This window comes from Trichogramma pretiosum, unplaced genomic scaffold, assembly GCF_000599845.2.
Source record: "Trichogramma pretiosum strain Unisexual culture from Peru unplaced genomic scaffold, Tpre_2.0 scaffold95, whole genome shotgun sequence".
NCBI classification, from domain to species: domain Eukaryota; kingdom Metazoa; phylum Arthropoda; class Insecta; order Hymenoptera; family Trichogrammatidae; genus Trichogramma; species Trichogramma pretiosum.
In genome coordinates this window covers 394,639-410,938 of record NW_019641618.1, presented here as the reverse complement: position 1 = coordinate 410,938, position 16,300 = coordinate 394,639, and the positions used below count along the sequence as shown (strand labels likewise).

The 16,300-nt window shown below is 39.8% G+C and overlaps 2 protein-coding genes across 5 annotated transcripts in view; one reads left to right on the top strand and one right to left on the bottom strand.

Annotated features, from left to right (window-relative positions):
* The window catches only part of LOC106654433 (acetylcholinesterase-like), an 83,387-nt gene that overhangs the window by 15,922 nt on the left and 51,165 nt on the right, over positions 1–16,300 (top strand). The gene's annotated exons all lie outside the window — the stretch shown is intronic.
* LOC111693624 (zinc finger protein OZF-like) lies at positions 13,497–15,566 on the bottom strand. The gene is made up of 4 exons (XM_023458761.1): positions 15,441–15,566; positions 15,253–15,367; positions 14,527–15,178; positions 13,497–14,358 (listed from the first exon to the last, which is right to left on the bottom strand). Exons 1-4 carry the CDS (start codon positions 15,473–15,475, stop codon positions 13,763–13,765), a joined length of 1,398 nt encoding a protein of 465 aa, XP_023314529.1. The 5' UTR covers positions 15,476–15,566; the 3' UTR covers positions 13,497–13,762.

The window sequence follows — 16,300 nt, the reverse complement described above, 5'->3', positions numbered from 1 at the left end:
GTGTGGCATAATAATATGTCAAATGTGACTTGGGAATTGCGAAGAAGACACAATGTGGAATTCCAGAGACGTCAAATTTATAAGTGACGCGATGAAACTGCGCTGTTACGACTCTTCCTGCGAATTCCTCGACGTTGATCGTACTTTTGGATTACTTTGGTGCCATTTTCAGGGGATCTCGTGCGGATGTGCGTGATAAGAGGGTGGAATTGAATGGAAAAACAATAAAAAAAGAAAGAAAAAGAAACGAAGCGAGAGAGCAGCTCGTGTCAAAAAAAAGTGATAACAGTCGCAGTGCGAAAGTTTACACTTCTACCCTCGCCGTTCGTATACGTGTATCGAATATTCAGGTCAAAGTGCTTAAAGACTTTACGCGCGTTTTCTGCTTAATAGCTATACAATTACTGTCTACATTTAGTCGATATGATGCACGTCTATATATCTCTCCACACACACACACACACATATGTATGTGGGCCGTTTTACACGAACTGCGAGAGAAATTAAAAATTAATGATCAAATTCGTACACGCAAAGCTCATAAAGTACGTTGAAATGTAAAAATTCTAAAATATTTGTTACGTTTGGCTAACACGCTCATGAATTACTACAGGAGCTACGGATACATTTTTTAGAATTAATTTTTATTTCGATAAATATCTTGAAAAAGATAAATGACCGTTTGAAAAAAATTAGACGAGGAATCCGAATTTATTTTAAAAAACAGTTGTATTACATTTTTAAAAAAATTGGAAATATTATACATAAGACTAGAATTACATTGAGAAATTAGAAATTCAATTCAAAGCTTTGTCAAATCCATGCAAATGTAAGTTGGAGATGATGAACTACGAGGAGTTCATGTACATTTGAATATAAACAGCACAAAGCATATTTACTTAATGGGATTTAATTTTCGGGTTAACGCGACATAAGCCATATACAACGTATGTATACGCAGCGAGGAATAACTCGAGTAGTTGTGTAGCACGAAACAGTAGCTCGAACTCGAATGTATATCGTTGTAACAGAACGCATCGTCGTTGTCGTCGTAGTAGTCGTAGTCGAGTGCAAAGTTCAATTGCCGAGTAGCATATTGTATTATTCGCGTGCATACTCTACTACTACAACAACTATGTGTGTAACGTAAGTTCGCTATGCGTTCGAGAGACGTGTATACGACGACTTCAAGCGCGCGAAACTCGGCATGCTATGCGATTTCCTATATCAATCGAGTGCATTGATTATTTTAATATTGTATTACAGCGATTGATCGGCAACGATTCTCTTATCAATAACTTGCTCGTATAAATTAAATTCCCACTCGTTGTTTTCTACGTCCTTTTCTCTGTCCGATATCGAAAAACGATTCGATGTTTGTAGTCGGAGTCATAAAGCGCGCGTCTTTGGCCCGAGTTCATCTCTCTTTCTGTATATATATCGGCCCCATGCTGCTGCTGCTGCTGCTGCTGCGCGACCGAGCGCCAATGCACGCGCTAACTGCATAATGCCAGCTGCTGTAAAATACCTTCCGCAAAGATTTATACAATAGAGCTGCTACGACTACCACTATTGTATAAAACGCACATGTACGTATATACGTGGAACAGTGCAGCAGCAGCCTCGAAGCACGGAAAAAGGCTTTAAAGCTCGAGGCTAGGGCATAGGGCGCCGGGGCGACAATGCTAGTGCACTGCAGTATACCGGGGGACGCGCGCACACCGCAATGCAGCTCGCGCGCGATACAAGAGCCTCGGCTAGCAGCTCTCTGCACTCGCTCGCGCGCACTCACTGCAGCCTGTGTGTAAGTATATATACACACTTTTTGCACACACTCCTTCTTTTTCGTTCTCTTTAGCACTCGTTCGTATATAGTCTCTCTCTACGTACTGTAAACGTGTGTGTGGATTTGTGTGTGTGTGTGTGAGGGTGCAACGTACATGTGCAAGTGCAAGAGAGGAAATAAAAGCAAAAGCAAGGAAGACGGAGTGAGAGGGCAGAGATGCTCGACTTAATTTTTCCAAGCAGCAGCAGTATTGTAACCAAGAGGGTAGTAGTAGTAGTAGTAGTAGTAGGGAGCACTGAGCCCGAGCCGGAGGATGTTTTCGTTGCCGTGCATAATGCATTCAAGAGTGCGCGCGAGAGTTGCCTGCTACGTATATATTGTTGTACTGCTGCTGCTGCTGCTATATACCTGTATAGCACGTGTGTGCATGTGCGTCACGCCAGCAAACGACCTTTTGTCATTTTGGTCACTTTGCAACGCGGCGCGTATAACGTTACGTAGCGAGCTAGTAGTGTATACTGCAGCTGTCTGCGCGCTACTGCGTCCGAGCGCGCGCACTGACCCAAAAGTCAATATAGGTCTGCGTTTGCGTTGTTGTTGCTGCTGTCGTTGTTACTCGTTAGAAAGCACAGGACGATTAGCTTTGCTCTCTCTCTCTCTCTCTCTCTCTCTCTCTCGGTGAGTTGATACAGACGTGTCTTGTGTGTGCTCCTACATTTTTTACTGTTTCTGCCTAAGTTTTCGCCCACGGGCACTTTGATTTACAGATCACTCTTGCACGCTACTTTTTGCAAGGTCGCTGCCGCATTCTCATTGCCGTATCGCCTTGCATTTTCTCTTTTTTGGATAAAAGAGTCCGGCTATTTTCAATACGAGGTTAGGAAATTTCATCGATCGGCTGCCTATCTCAAAATCTGCGCAGGTCTTTCATCTCCTACCACGACGATCGGCGCATCTCCCACCGCGCTGTCCACATAAACATCAACAAGTCTTCGATCGCCGCTGCCTGTGATGGTAAACAAGACTCTGTGCGAGAACTGCCAAAGTGAAAGTGACGAGAACGTGACTGGTGGGGCCTGTGTCAAGTGTACCGGCTGTGAAAATCTAATACATAGATATACTCTGCGGGTAAAATCTATCACTCTCTGCTCGCAGTGCAAACGGTGGTCGCCAGCATCCGTTGAACGATCATCTTTCACATCACATTCGTCTGCTCCGGTTTCACGCGCTTCATCGCCATCTCATTTCACCTGCTCTAACGAGCGTTCGGCTTCACTGGAATCTCTCTCTCTTAAGCGCCCACGTGATTCACCTCCGACTGCATTTTGCGTCAAAAGGTCAAACCTTCAATTGTCCGAGAGCGTTCCCCCCGTCAGCCCGTGTCTGCCCGAACCTCCGAGCGAGATGTCCGACGGCGGCGCGACTCCTCCATGGGTAGAGACTCTGCTCTCTCGATTTGAACGCCTCGAGACCAAAATGGACGGCCGGCTCACCTCCATCGAGTCAAGTCTGCTCGAGCTCTCGCGTACGCAAAATCAGCACACCGCATCCATTGAGCATAACACGAACTGCATTGCCAGTCTCGATGTGCGAGTCACCGCTGAGATCGTTGCCATCAGGTCAGACTACGATCGAGCTTTTACGGCTATGCGAGCGGAGATCGGACGTGTTTGCGATCAGTCGCGAACCGCCGCCGTTGCACCAGTGGCAGATCTTGACACTTGTGAGGTTCGCGTGTCCGGTATTCCCCTTTCTGTCGATGTCACCAGCAGTGCAGTGGCCGAGCGAATCGTCTCTGCCTTGGGGCTGGACAGGCTGGTTCCACACATATTATCAGTGCGTGAGTGGGCTCCGCGTCGCCGTTCACCTGCATCTGCGCCGAGCGCTAGTGTTGCAGCGCCCGATCCCGAATTGAGGACTATGGTCATTCGTTTTTCATCGGCGAACGCCCGCGAGACCTTCCTCGCCGCCACTCCGAAGTTTCAGCGCTTATCATTGCACACCATTTTTGGTATTGCGGACAATGGAGGTGTGAGCCATCTCAGAGCGAACGTCATTTTGCCGCCCGACCGTCACCGTCTATATCGTAGGTGCGCTGCGGCTGCTGAGTCGCGAGGCTACCCTCGCCCATTTGTGCGAAATCTGTGCATTCACATGCGCCGCGAGCGCGCTGCGGCCCCCGTACGCATCACGAGTGAGGCTGACCTTGCTCGACTGTTGTCTCTCCCCGCTATCTCGCCTACCTTGGCCCAACCTACTCATCCACAGGCTCCCTTATGAATGTCTGCTGGTCTGCCCAACGAAACTGCATCCACTTCACTCTCAAACTTAAAAATTGGCCTATTAATATAAACAGATTAAGCACAAATTTTTCTCTTCTTGAACACTCCGTTTACAATCAAAATTTTCACATCATAGCAATAACTGAAACATTTTTAAAGCCCACCCACAACACTAGTCCACTGTCACTACCCGGTTGCATTATAAAACCCCTCGCACCTCATCACTTCATAATTCATTTTTTATCACCGCCTCACGCATCATAAACTCACTTCCATTTCAAATCGACCTCACCAATAGATCCATAGACTATCGCGCATCTCTTCACCTCCACTTATTCTGCCTTGACAAGGCAGACTGGATCACTCGTTGCCACAACGAAAACATCGATCCAATACCACCCCCGCTCATCAACGAGCTGGTTCTCTGGCCCTAGTCAGAGAGAATCTTACTCACGCAGATTGCATCTGCTGTCTCGTGTTTTTTCTGCTCTACGCTAGCTAAAAGTAATAATAATGTTATATTCTGATTTTCGGCAATTGTAAATACTTTATTTTGTTTTTTATAATTACTCTCATTCTGTATAATAGTTCATTGACTTATTATATGTACTATTGTCCACCTGGGCCACATGGGGTTTCACCCCACGGTCCAATCAAATAAACAAACTCAAACTCAAACTCTCTCTCTCTCTCTCTCTCTCTCTCTCTCTCGGGGGCTCTCTTTCTGCTTGCGGTGGCTTTGGGCTATTTATGCTCGTAGTAGTGCTCGTGCTACAATCAAGCACACAATAGATCGTCACCTTTGCTGAATGACGCACATGCACGTGCTTGGTACACACACGTCGAACGAACGATTTTTGCGTTTTTTACCCGTTCAAAATTCGAATTTTAATGAACAAAGTCAACATTTATAAGGATCGTGTTGTATTTTTCGAAGCGCGCGTTCAATGTACAATTTGCTCGCCGATAATGTCGGAGTAAGAAATAAACGTTGTTATTTATATAATCTCTCGTATACTGCCCGCTGAATATATATTTAACCAACGAAAAAAGAAACGAGAAAATTAGGTCACGCAGAGATACTCGCAGCGATTTGTGACCCCGACACATTAACGATTAACTCATAATTTAAATCATATACACCGATGAAAACTTTAATCGTACTAACAATAGCAGAATAATTTTTGCCGCTATACCGGATGATTCTCGATGCTACTCTCGATGAGACTTGTCACAATTTTGAAAGATTTCTTGTTATTATTACTAGAAAAACATGTATTTTATAATTCTCATTAAATATTGTTTCCGCGTGCATGTTGTACAATTTTGCTTTTATTGCAAATAAGTTTTGCCTAATAGAAATGAATCAGATATGCGTATTCAGTTATTTATTTATCTGCTCACCAGCGTAACTTCACTTATCCACTGTGACAGCGACGAAAATATTTACAGTATCCCACAGTGTATAATGATTGGCATAAAATCCAACGCGAATGAACTCCGCTTAACTGCGCCAACTGCACACGTTGGAATTGCGATCGTTCATCGCAGCGCTATACACATGTATAGACAACGCGTAGTATACTAATAAGCGTCGTCGAGTCGCGACGCACGTCGACGCGTACTACTGGCGCTTACCCGTGTTATACTCCGCTGCCACGCGAAGAGGGAATAACGCTGTAATTCACGCGCCGTCTACTCGCTTCTTTGACTGGATAATTATTGGAAATAACTTTCTTTTTTACTCGACTCGAGCGCTATTATGTATTACACTGCCGCGCTATAGCACGAGAACTTCGGTATGTATACACACGCAGTAGCAGTTCGTTTACGCGCGGCTCAAGCGAAGCAAAAGCCTTATAATATATACTTAAAATATAATTGCACGAGAGGGAGGGAGAAAGAGAGAGAAGAGTTACAAAGAAAAAATAACGTGTATAGCGTGGCTCCGACAACTCGTATATACGGAAAAGGCGATTACATTCTTCAATTCTTTTTCTTTGCATTGCGTAACAAAGAAAAAAAGTGTATGCGAACGCGCGTACGAGGCTGCTTGGAAATTATGTTTTTTCTTCTTTCTCTCTCTTTTTCTCGAACTCTCGAGCAAAGTTCAACTGTATCCGCTTTCGATGGCCTCTCGAACCCAGTAGCAGAAAGAGAGAGGAAAAAAAGTTAAGGCTTGATTATTGACTATGCGGATGACTGAGATAAATTGGATGCTTCTAACGCTGCATATAACAAAGCATAGATATTCGATAATATCTGATTTTAATGGAGTCTCTTGACCAGATTTTTTTCCTTTTATTAAAAGTCTCGATTGCGAACGTAGCGCATGGAAAGTTGAGTGTATTTGCTTTCATTTGTTATGAATTATCGTTCGAAACATCCTGAAAAATATTCGTCATTTTAGTTTTCGCGGCTAGTTCGCAAAAAATAATACTTTTTTCGCAACGAATCTGATACTACGCTCGCTTTTCAATTTCAATATGTATAACATGGTTTTATATTTCGCTTCTAGTTAACGTCCGAATCCTGGGAGTTTCATCAAGTTTGTTGAACCTCCCAAGTCCTGTACACACACTTTTGACAATCCCTGAATTCATTTTATATATAGATTATAATACGGTGGAGCCATGATACTCCAGCGTTTTGCTGCACGTTAATAGCATAAACTTTAAAATAATAAATTTAACAATCGACAGGGCTTCACTCGATGTATTTTTAACTCGTGTACAATGTAAAATTAGACTCGAGTTACCCTTTGCGACTATGATTTGAGCTATTTTCGATCCAAACTTAGATATATAATAGATGATATTTTCGGGCAACTTAGCATTCAGATAACGTTGCTTAAAAAATGGGAATTCTTTGGGATGCTTTCAAATCATAATTAAAGTATCATTTGATTACAATTAAAAATCAATCTATCAGTATCGACTCTTTTGTAATACATTTTTTAGCGTACCTCTTTTTTATGAACTTCAAATGAGCCATTAATTTTTTAATAAATAACTCTGTCATTCATCATTTTCAAGTAGTTCAAGTTAGATCTCGAATCAATTTGTGTTCTTAATCGCAGTTAATCGATTTCAAGCTTGCGCCGAGACTTTGCCAAGTGTTAGTCGTGAGCGAAGCTACTATACACTTACGCAAATTTTGAGTGGCTTGATTATCTAGGAGGCATCTGTCTCCCGACAACGACGACGACAAAGTTTAGGTCAGTATTTGGGTCGACAGGTGGACATACGCGCGTCGAGCCGAGCTTCCTCGCGACGATATAGTTGGCGTTAAACAATCCGGTCAAGGATTATGACCTTCTCTCTTTCTTTTTCTTTTTCTATTTGCCGTCTCGATGTAATATTTTTTCACGGGTGGCACTTGTACGTTTGATATTGCCTTTGTGCGAGCGGCAGCTGTTCACAACCATAAGCATACATAATATTCGAAGCATAGTGCGCAATTTTCGAAATCAATCATTTCTCTCGCTCGTATATTCATACGTTACGTATCGTACAAACGAAGAAATTAACCGATCGTATATGTGCGTTGATGCATTAGCTTTTGCGCTTCATGACCCGAGGCGTTTTGTCATTGATGAATCTCCGCTGCCTCAGTGCAGTTTCATCACTTTTGTATGCTCTTTTTTTGCAACTAGAAATATCCCGTTAAAATTAAAAGTTGGCATAGTATATTATAAAAATCAGGCTCTTAGTATTAAATATAAAACTGTGCTTAACTTATACAAATATATTTACTTTTCCCCTTGCGGATTTAGAGATTAAAGTACTCTCCATCTAGCGGTGAAAACTCAAAGTGATTTAAAAATAGTCTGAATTTTTTGAATAAAACAAATTATCTTTTTAAGGGCATTTAAAATACGTTTAATATTTTACAAAATTGTATATTACAAAAATCGCGGCAAATAAGTCAGTTAATGGTCATGGACAGTTGATGGCGAAGGTATTTAAAACATTTTAAATGACCATTTTTTGGTCATTGGACCATTATTTGCATTAAGTATTTTTACGAGAGTACTTTATAAGTTAGTAAAGTACTTCAAAATATACCTATTTTAATATTGTACAAGTGGAGAAAAAAGCAATTATACCGGATGAGCGACGCATGTGGCGCTCAAGACTGGCGCAACCGCCTGCTGACTCGCTATAGTAGAGTAAGTCAACGACGAGGTCAGACCCAGGAAGCATTTCAGAGCTATTAATTAAAGCTTTTTGACTTTGCAATCCGTTCGTTCCAATGGTACGAGATGTAAAAATTTGAACGGTGCTTGTGCACAAACATATCCCAATTTCTATTATTGAAAAATAACTGCGAGCAAACACCGTATTATAATAATAAGAATATAATTCAATAGTATTACACATCGTGCATCGTATACACAAGCGATCCTCAATATCCGGCGAATTAACATATACACTTCTCAAGACCTTGTATATATAAATGCATACTTAGAGCTTAACTTTTGTTTGCTTGAGTGCAGTTTCGAGCTCGTTTATCTTGGCGTTTTCTCTTTATCTATATCTCGAAGACGCACGCGATCATCGTCGCGCTCGAGCTCGATCGAACTCGCGATACATATCGTATTGTTTGCTCAATTCTGCCCTTTGTGCGAGCGCATAAAAGATGCAGGATGAATAAGGTACGCGGGAAAGAAAGGAGAAAAAGAAATGAAAGGGAAAGATAGTTCGCAGGGGTTGAGGGATAAGAAAAATATCAACTGTTTCTATATACCAAGTCCACGTCGCTATATACTTTTTCGTCGTCGTCGTCGTCGTCGTCTTCGGCTTCTTCTTTGAGTCTAGGGCAAAAGAGTCGGTTTCTTGTTCTCTCTCTCTCTGTCTCCAGCTCGTAGTCTCTCGCAGCATAAAATTCTCTCCCTTTGCTGCTGCAGCTGTGCAGTACCAGCGATATATACATAGTGTATGCACAGAGCGAGGCAGACTGCAGCGAGCGCACTCCTCCGTTCCACCTGTAAATCCACTTGAGAGAGAGAAAGAGAGAGAGAAAGAGAGAGAGAAAGAGAAAAAAGAGTGGGAGAAAAAAGCTCTTTCATCATGAGCTTTATCTGGTGGCTCACTTATCGATTACTTTTGTCGCTACTGCCATGTTTAAATTTCTCTTTCTCTCTTTCTCCCACTTTCTCTCGCCGATGGTATATAGCGCATACACGCGCCAATCTATATTTACAAACGTGTCAAACGTGCTGCAGAAAGAGAGGGAGAGAGAGAGAAAGAGAGAGCTCGTCCTCAAAAATCTTAATGCATTATTAAATCAAGTGCGACGCGAGTTGTGTTTCGCGTTCCGAACGAGACTCGTAGGATTTATTACATAGCGAAGCGCACGTAACGTCACGCGGCGATGAAAGAGAGATGTCGGAAAGCCGGTGTACTTGGCAGTGGAAAATTGAAATGCAATTACGCGGAAAATGAGTGCGTACGTCGATCGAAATGTTCCCGACGAGTAACTCGTCAAATTTGTTCGTCGGTCGGGAGAATAAGATCGAAAATTAATCATTGTACGTATGCTGACAAGAAAATGAACACTGGGTAACACCGAACACTGTACCTCGTTAATGAAATTACACATTTACGCGTCTATGTTTTTGTCAGTATAAGTAGCTCACAAATGACTTACTCTTCGCATCGATCGAACAGAATTCATACAACTTGCCAAACTTTGTCTTGTAGGTCTTGCGAGTGATGTGTATTTACTTCTATACAATTAATATTGTAAGCTCGCGACTTGCCGTGTTTCAACTTCATCGGTACATAAGTAAAGCCTCGACGTGCTTGACGGAGTAAATAATCATGAATTTCGATTAAATGTTCATTACAAGAAAACGTGTACTTACAAACGAGCGCACGTGTTCAATCGGCAATGATATATTCGTTCACTCGCTCGTACGATATACACGATTACTTAGGCACGCGTCAGAGTCAGAGACCTATATCCCTTTCTCTTTCTCTCTCTCTCTCTTCTTGATCCTCTGCAGCTGCGTGAAACAATACTCACATTATTCGAGGCCGAAAGCTCAGTGAATCTCGGCGATTATTAAATTCGATTGCAGCTCTCGGTTTATGGTTTAGCACAGACGCGATCATGCTTATTTACACGTAAATAACATTGTATCTGTGCAGCATGCTTCTCTCTCTCTGTAATAAACTTTTGAGTTGGCTACTGCCGTGACTGCGGCAGCGCGTGTGGCAGCAGTTGCTGCACAATATACACATACGTAGTGCGCGCAGTATACAACCTTTATACATTTCTCAATGGATCGAAGTTGAATAATTGATAAACCATTGGCGCACGCACGCGCTCTACTGCCCGGCACTGTATAACAGTTGCCAGCCAGCCAGAGAGAGAGAGAGAGAGAGAGAGAGAGAGAGCTGCACATTACAAAGAATATATAAAGGTTAATTTGGCAAATCGATAAAGTGTGCGAGTCAACACACCCGGTGAGGCTCGATTGGAGCGTAGTGTACGTGTAACCAAAGCTCGGGTTTATTGCTGCGCTATTGAGTCGCAACTTGTGTACAAAATGAAAGCTCGCGATATATTTATAGCCAACCTTTAAGGAGGTTCGGGGGTCTCAGTGAAATACAGCCAAATTTTTAAAACACGTTTAATTAAATAATTTCTAATGGCTATGAAGGTGGCACCCAAACTTCAACGTTCCTGCCAATGAAACGCGTCAATGAAACACAAACACGAATATTAACAAAAAACGTCAAAGTTTATTGAAATTGTCGCTAACGTTTCGCTGAGTTTATCAGCCTCCTCAGAGCGATTGTTAGTAGCGAACGGCTACATGTCAACTGAGAGAAAGTTATGTATAATACACGAAAAACAAAAACATCGATACACATGAGATCGCTCAAATTAAAATTATTTTAAAATGTTGAAATAAACTCTTGGCAAGGATTGTGTGGAACCAATGGATACCGCTGGTGTGGTGTACCAACTACAATGCAACAGCTGTGATACTCGTTACGTGGGCGAGTCAAAAAGACCTTTAAAAACGCGAATAAAAGAACATGAACGAGCCAGTAAGAACAAAAATCATGATTCGGTCGTGGCGCTTCACACCTTGCGCAACCCCGGTCATGATATGAGGTGGGACCAAGTTAGGATTTTAGACAGAGAGACAAAATATTGGCCCAGAATGATCTCGGAGATGATACATATCAATAACCAACGCAATGTTTTGAACAAGAAAGAAGATATTGACAAACTCAACAGAGTTTATTTCAACATTTTAAAATAATTTTAATTTGAGCGATCTCATGTGTATCGATGTTTTTGTTTTTCGTGCATTATACATAACTTTCTCTCAGTTGACATGTAGCCGTTCGCTACTAACAATCGCTCTGAGGAGGCTGATAAACTCAGCGAAACGTTAGCGACAATTTCAATAAACTTTGACTTTTTTTTGTTAATATTCGTGTTTGTGTTTCATTGACGCGTTTCATTGGCAGGAACGTTGAAGTTTGGGTGCCACCTTCATAGCCATTAGAAATTATTTAATTCAAATTTATTATTAGATGTGAGACGCGTAAACGGAATCTCAAAGTAGCAAAAATTTTTACAAAAGTTGATCCCCTTCGCCTTATACACTCTGAAATCTTTTCAGACACTGCAAGTTATATTATTGATCGACATGCATTGTTATCATTATCATCTACGTGTGACGTTATTAATGATATGCATTGTCGTCTAGATACTTTTATACCGTCTTAGCCTGTTTTGTTTGCAGTATCTACAAGTGTTATATCCAAAGGAAATCAACGAAAGTAGACTCAAGCATCATTCTTATATAGCTATCGAGAGAAATTTCTCGCCACTTGCGGGTACTCAATAATAGACATCTAGTGTCAGCTAGTCAAGTTACTCGGCAACGAAATTGTGTCGTACACAGATGCCGTCATTTTTTCAGCATGTGGACTTGGGCGCAAGATGTTTTTCGCTTCGCATCTACTTTATCAATTTTATAGTTACATAGGCCAAAAGATTCATCATAGAATAACTTTCATTTCTATTACGGAGTGATTTTCGAAATCATCCATATTTCGATCCCCCCTCATATACATAATGACGAATGGCGCGTGCGTGAAATACTCGTTCGACATCCAGATGGTCAAAGGTTCGAATACTGACACGAGGAAACTTTTGATTTTTTCATTCAATCATTCTTACTCAGCATTGTGAACATATGACGTTCTTTCATTGTGGATATGACCTCCCACAAGGAGGCGCGCCTTAATTGATGCTGAGCGCAGCAAAGTCGTACACATTCGATATTGCTAATTTTCGATGTTTTACTCTAACTGGGATAACTCATGCAGGGATAAACCAATCGATCTGAAAATTTTACATAGCATTCTTAAGGTGTTGACGGAGTGCTGTATACTTTTTTAGCAACATCAGTGTATCCTAATACGCAAAAAATGCATTTTTATGCAATTTTCAGTTTTGCACCTCGCGACATCTCCACTTCGAAAAAACATAATTTTTGTTTGCGATCGGTCTTACTTGTGTATCGGTATTGAACATTGTACTTATGACAAGTATATTATATGTCGTGTTTTGAGTACCACTATACTGAGCGTAACATGATTGTGATATAATATAATTATGTTGTGATTCAGTTAACATTGTACCGATGACAATTATATTAAAGGGTAAATGTGCCTGTTACCGACCATCCTCCAGTTTTCGACCACCCAAGGATATTATTTAAACAAATAGAAATATATATATAAAATTTTGAAATAATAAAATATTTTTTTAATTCTTTAAATAATATACTTTCAGAGAAAATTTATAGCTACCCTTGGAAATTATTAAATCTGTTTCGTAGCTCAATTTATAATTCTGACTTGGTCGAAAATTGGACGATTCGGTAAAATTGAATAAAAATTATTTAGAATTATTACGGGTGGTCGAAAACTGGATGGACAATTTTACCAATTTTAACGTTTTTTATTCAATTTGAAGCTCATCAGTAGGTTTCTCATGTACTTTAAACACGTATGTTCATTTATTATGCTTTCAGAGCTCGAAAATAAAAATTTAACCGAGTTCCAACTTCAGGGTCATTGACGACACAGTGAGGTGGTCGAAAACTGGACGATTCGCATTTTTTTGGCTTAATCCATTTTTTTAGAAGTATCATCAGCTTTTTTGGTCACGTGCACGTACTCATTCAAAAGGTTACTTTTTTTCTATCAAGAGGTATCTCCAGAAACATTTTCAAACGTAATACACAAGCTCTGTAAATGAGCAAAGAATGATTTTTTCTTAACTGTCCGAAAACTGGCGCATTCGCCCTATGTCTTGTTTTGAGTATCACTTCTGAGCAAATATTTATGATATGTTTATTTATTATATGCTAATAAATAAATATATGTTAATTTATGATATGTTAATTTATTTATTTGTCTCGATGTTTTATCATTTTGCGCGGTATTGATAGATACGTTTTAAGATCTTTTGTATTGATCTCGTGCTTGGGTATTACCTTCATGCACACTTTTGACGTGTCTGCATAAATATTTTCTATGTTTAAATTTTTTTCCGCATAAAACACAATCGTGATCAATGTCTTCGTGCTGCGTTTTAATGTGAGTCATAAGACGATCCTTTTGAGAAAATGTCTTGCCGCACTTATTACAATATCTTATTGTGTCTTATGCATTAAATTCATGTGTTTTTTAAGATTACCCTTTAGTGTGAATATCTTTCCGCACACTTCGCAAGTATGTGCCACACCTTTATGCATCGCATCAATGTGAATCTTGAGATAACATTTTTGTGTGAATGTCTTTCCACATATTCTACACGCATGTTTAACACCATTATGTACTCCATCGGTGTGGACCTTCAGTTTATTCTTCGTTTGAAATTTCTTTCCGCAAATTTCGCAAGTAGGTGCCATACCATTATGAATCGCATCGATGTGGACCTTGAGACATCCTTTTTTTGTGAATAATTTTCCACAAATACCACACTCATGTTTAACACCACTATGTACTCCATCGATGTGAATCTTGAGATAACATTTTTGTGTGAATGTCGTTCCACATATACTACACGCATGTTTAACACCATTATGCATCGCATCGATGTGAATTTTGAGATAACGTTTTTGTGTGAAAGACTTTCCACATACACCACACGCATGTTTAACACCATTATGTACTCCATCGATATGGATCTTGAGTTTATTCTTCGTTTGAAATTTCTTTCCGCATAGTTCGCAAGTAGGGGCCATACCTTTATGCATCGCATCGATGTGAATCTTGAGATAACATTTTTGTGTGAATGTCCTTCCACATATACTACACTCATGTTTAACACCATTATGCATCGCATCGATGTGAATCTTGAGATAACATTTTTGTGTGAATGTCTTTCCACATATTCTACACGCATGTTTAACACCATTATGCATTGCATCGATGTGAATTTTGAGATAACGTTTTTGTGTGAAAGACTTTCCACATACACCACACGCATGTTTAACACCATTATGTACTCCATCGATATGGATCTTGAGTTTATCCTTCGTTTGAAATTTCTTTCCGCATAGTTCGCAAGTAGGGGCCATACCATTATGCAGCGCATCGATGTGAATTTGGAGATAACGTTTTTGTGTGAAAGACTTTCCACATACACCACACGCATGTTTAACACCATTATGTACTGTATCGATGTGGACCTTGAGATAATCTTTTCGGGCAAATTTTTTACCGCATATATTACATGGATATTTGGTACGATTGCATGTTTTGTCAGTTTGGGTTTTGCGTTGACTATTTTGAGCAAATGTTTTTTCATTTGCATCAAATGCATCACTGAGTTCACTATCCAAATTCAATTCCTCTTTTACTTCGTCGACAATTTCTTCTTTAATTTTCTTTTGAGTCTGATAATCGCAACTATTTTTCATATGCTGCCATTGATCTGGATAATCGTCCTCGATTTTCTTGACAACTAATAAGTTAATGCCGAGCTTCTCGTCCTTACATTCGAATTCTATTTCCAAATCGTTATTAGGTCTAGAATTTTTATCATTTTCACGAAGCCCATAAATCTGGAAATGAGATTAGTAAAAGTACTTGATCAAAATATTGACTAAACAGTAAACAGTCCCACATCAACACTTACTAAATTTTCTCGACAATAACTCGAGAATTCGTCGTTTTTAGCATCGCATGCATTGTCAATTATCTTATAATCTTCATTTTTAATTGGGGAAACATCATCTGGTTCCTTCTTCACTCTGCAATATTCCCAATAATATAAAGTATTATGCCATTTTTTTTTAAATTTCATTCTCACGAAACAAAAATTACCTGACATCAGAGTTAAATACATCACTGAAGTCCATGTTTATCACTCGGAACTTGATCAACGACTAATTGTTTTGTAATGATGTTACACATCGAGTTAGGTAACATAAGTATAATAATATTTACAAATCGTGAAATGAAAGTTTGAGAAAATTTATGTCAACAGAGACACTCTAAACTTATCATTTATTATTGGAGAAATTATACTATTGATCTCGTAATAAACAATTAGCCATTTTCTTTGAATTGTATCTTATTACAAAGAAATTATAAATTATTGAACACTTCATGAATCGAGCTTATGATGTGTCCTATTCTCCTTTTCGCATAATTTTTTCGACGCGCAAAATATGAAACAAAGTTGACGTGAGCGAATGAAGGGTTTATATACATTTTTATATTACAAATACGTGACTACAGTCGCATCTATATCATTTACCATTATATACACAACCAGTGAATATCGTACATCTATGTAATCTATGTGTGATAAATATGCATGATTAGTCATGTAGTCAAATATATATCTATGTATATTGTCACGTGGGCACACCGGGCCAGCTTAACGCGTACATACAGCTGTATATGTGTTGGCATGCCATGTGCAAATTCCTTTGGTAGCAACGCTGTCAATACACGCTGAGCACAAAACATCGATAAGTGAAATCTATTTCGTACGTGCGAATTACGAAAATCTGTATTCATATATACCTATACTAATGTACATGTAGGGAACATCAAACTAAAAAATACGCCCTATTTTTGTGTTCTACTTCCAATTATTCCAATAATAATTTTAACGGATTTACCAAACTAGCTTACACAAAAAACTCATTGTAACATTGATTTATTATGATACTCAT

Excerpts from the sequence above, each read along its gene's own strand:
- LOC111693624 (XM_023458761.1), bottom strand. The coding sequence starts at position 15,475 with ATGGACTTCAGTGATGTATTTAACTCTGATGTCAG. Across the intron at positions 15,368-15,440 it reads GTATTTAACTCTGATGTCAG|AGTGAAGAAGGAACCAGATG; the intron begins GTAATTTTTGTT and ends GGAATATTGCAG. Across the intron at positions 15,179-15,252 it reads GTTATTGTCGAGAAAATTTA|ATTTATGGGCTTCGTGAAAA; the intron begins GTAAGTGTTGAT and ends TCTCATTTCCAG.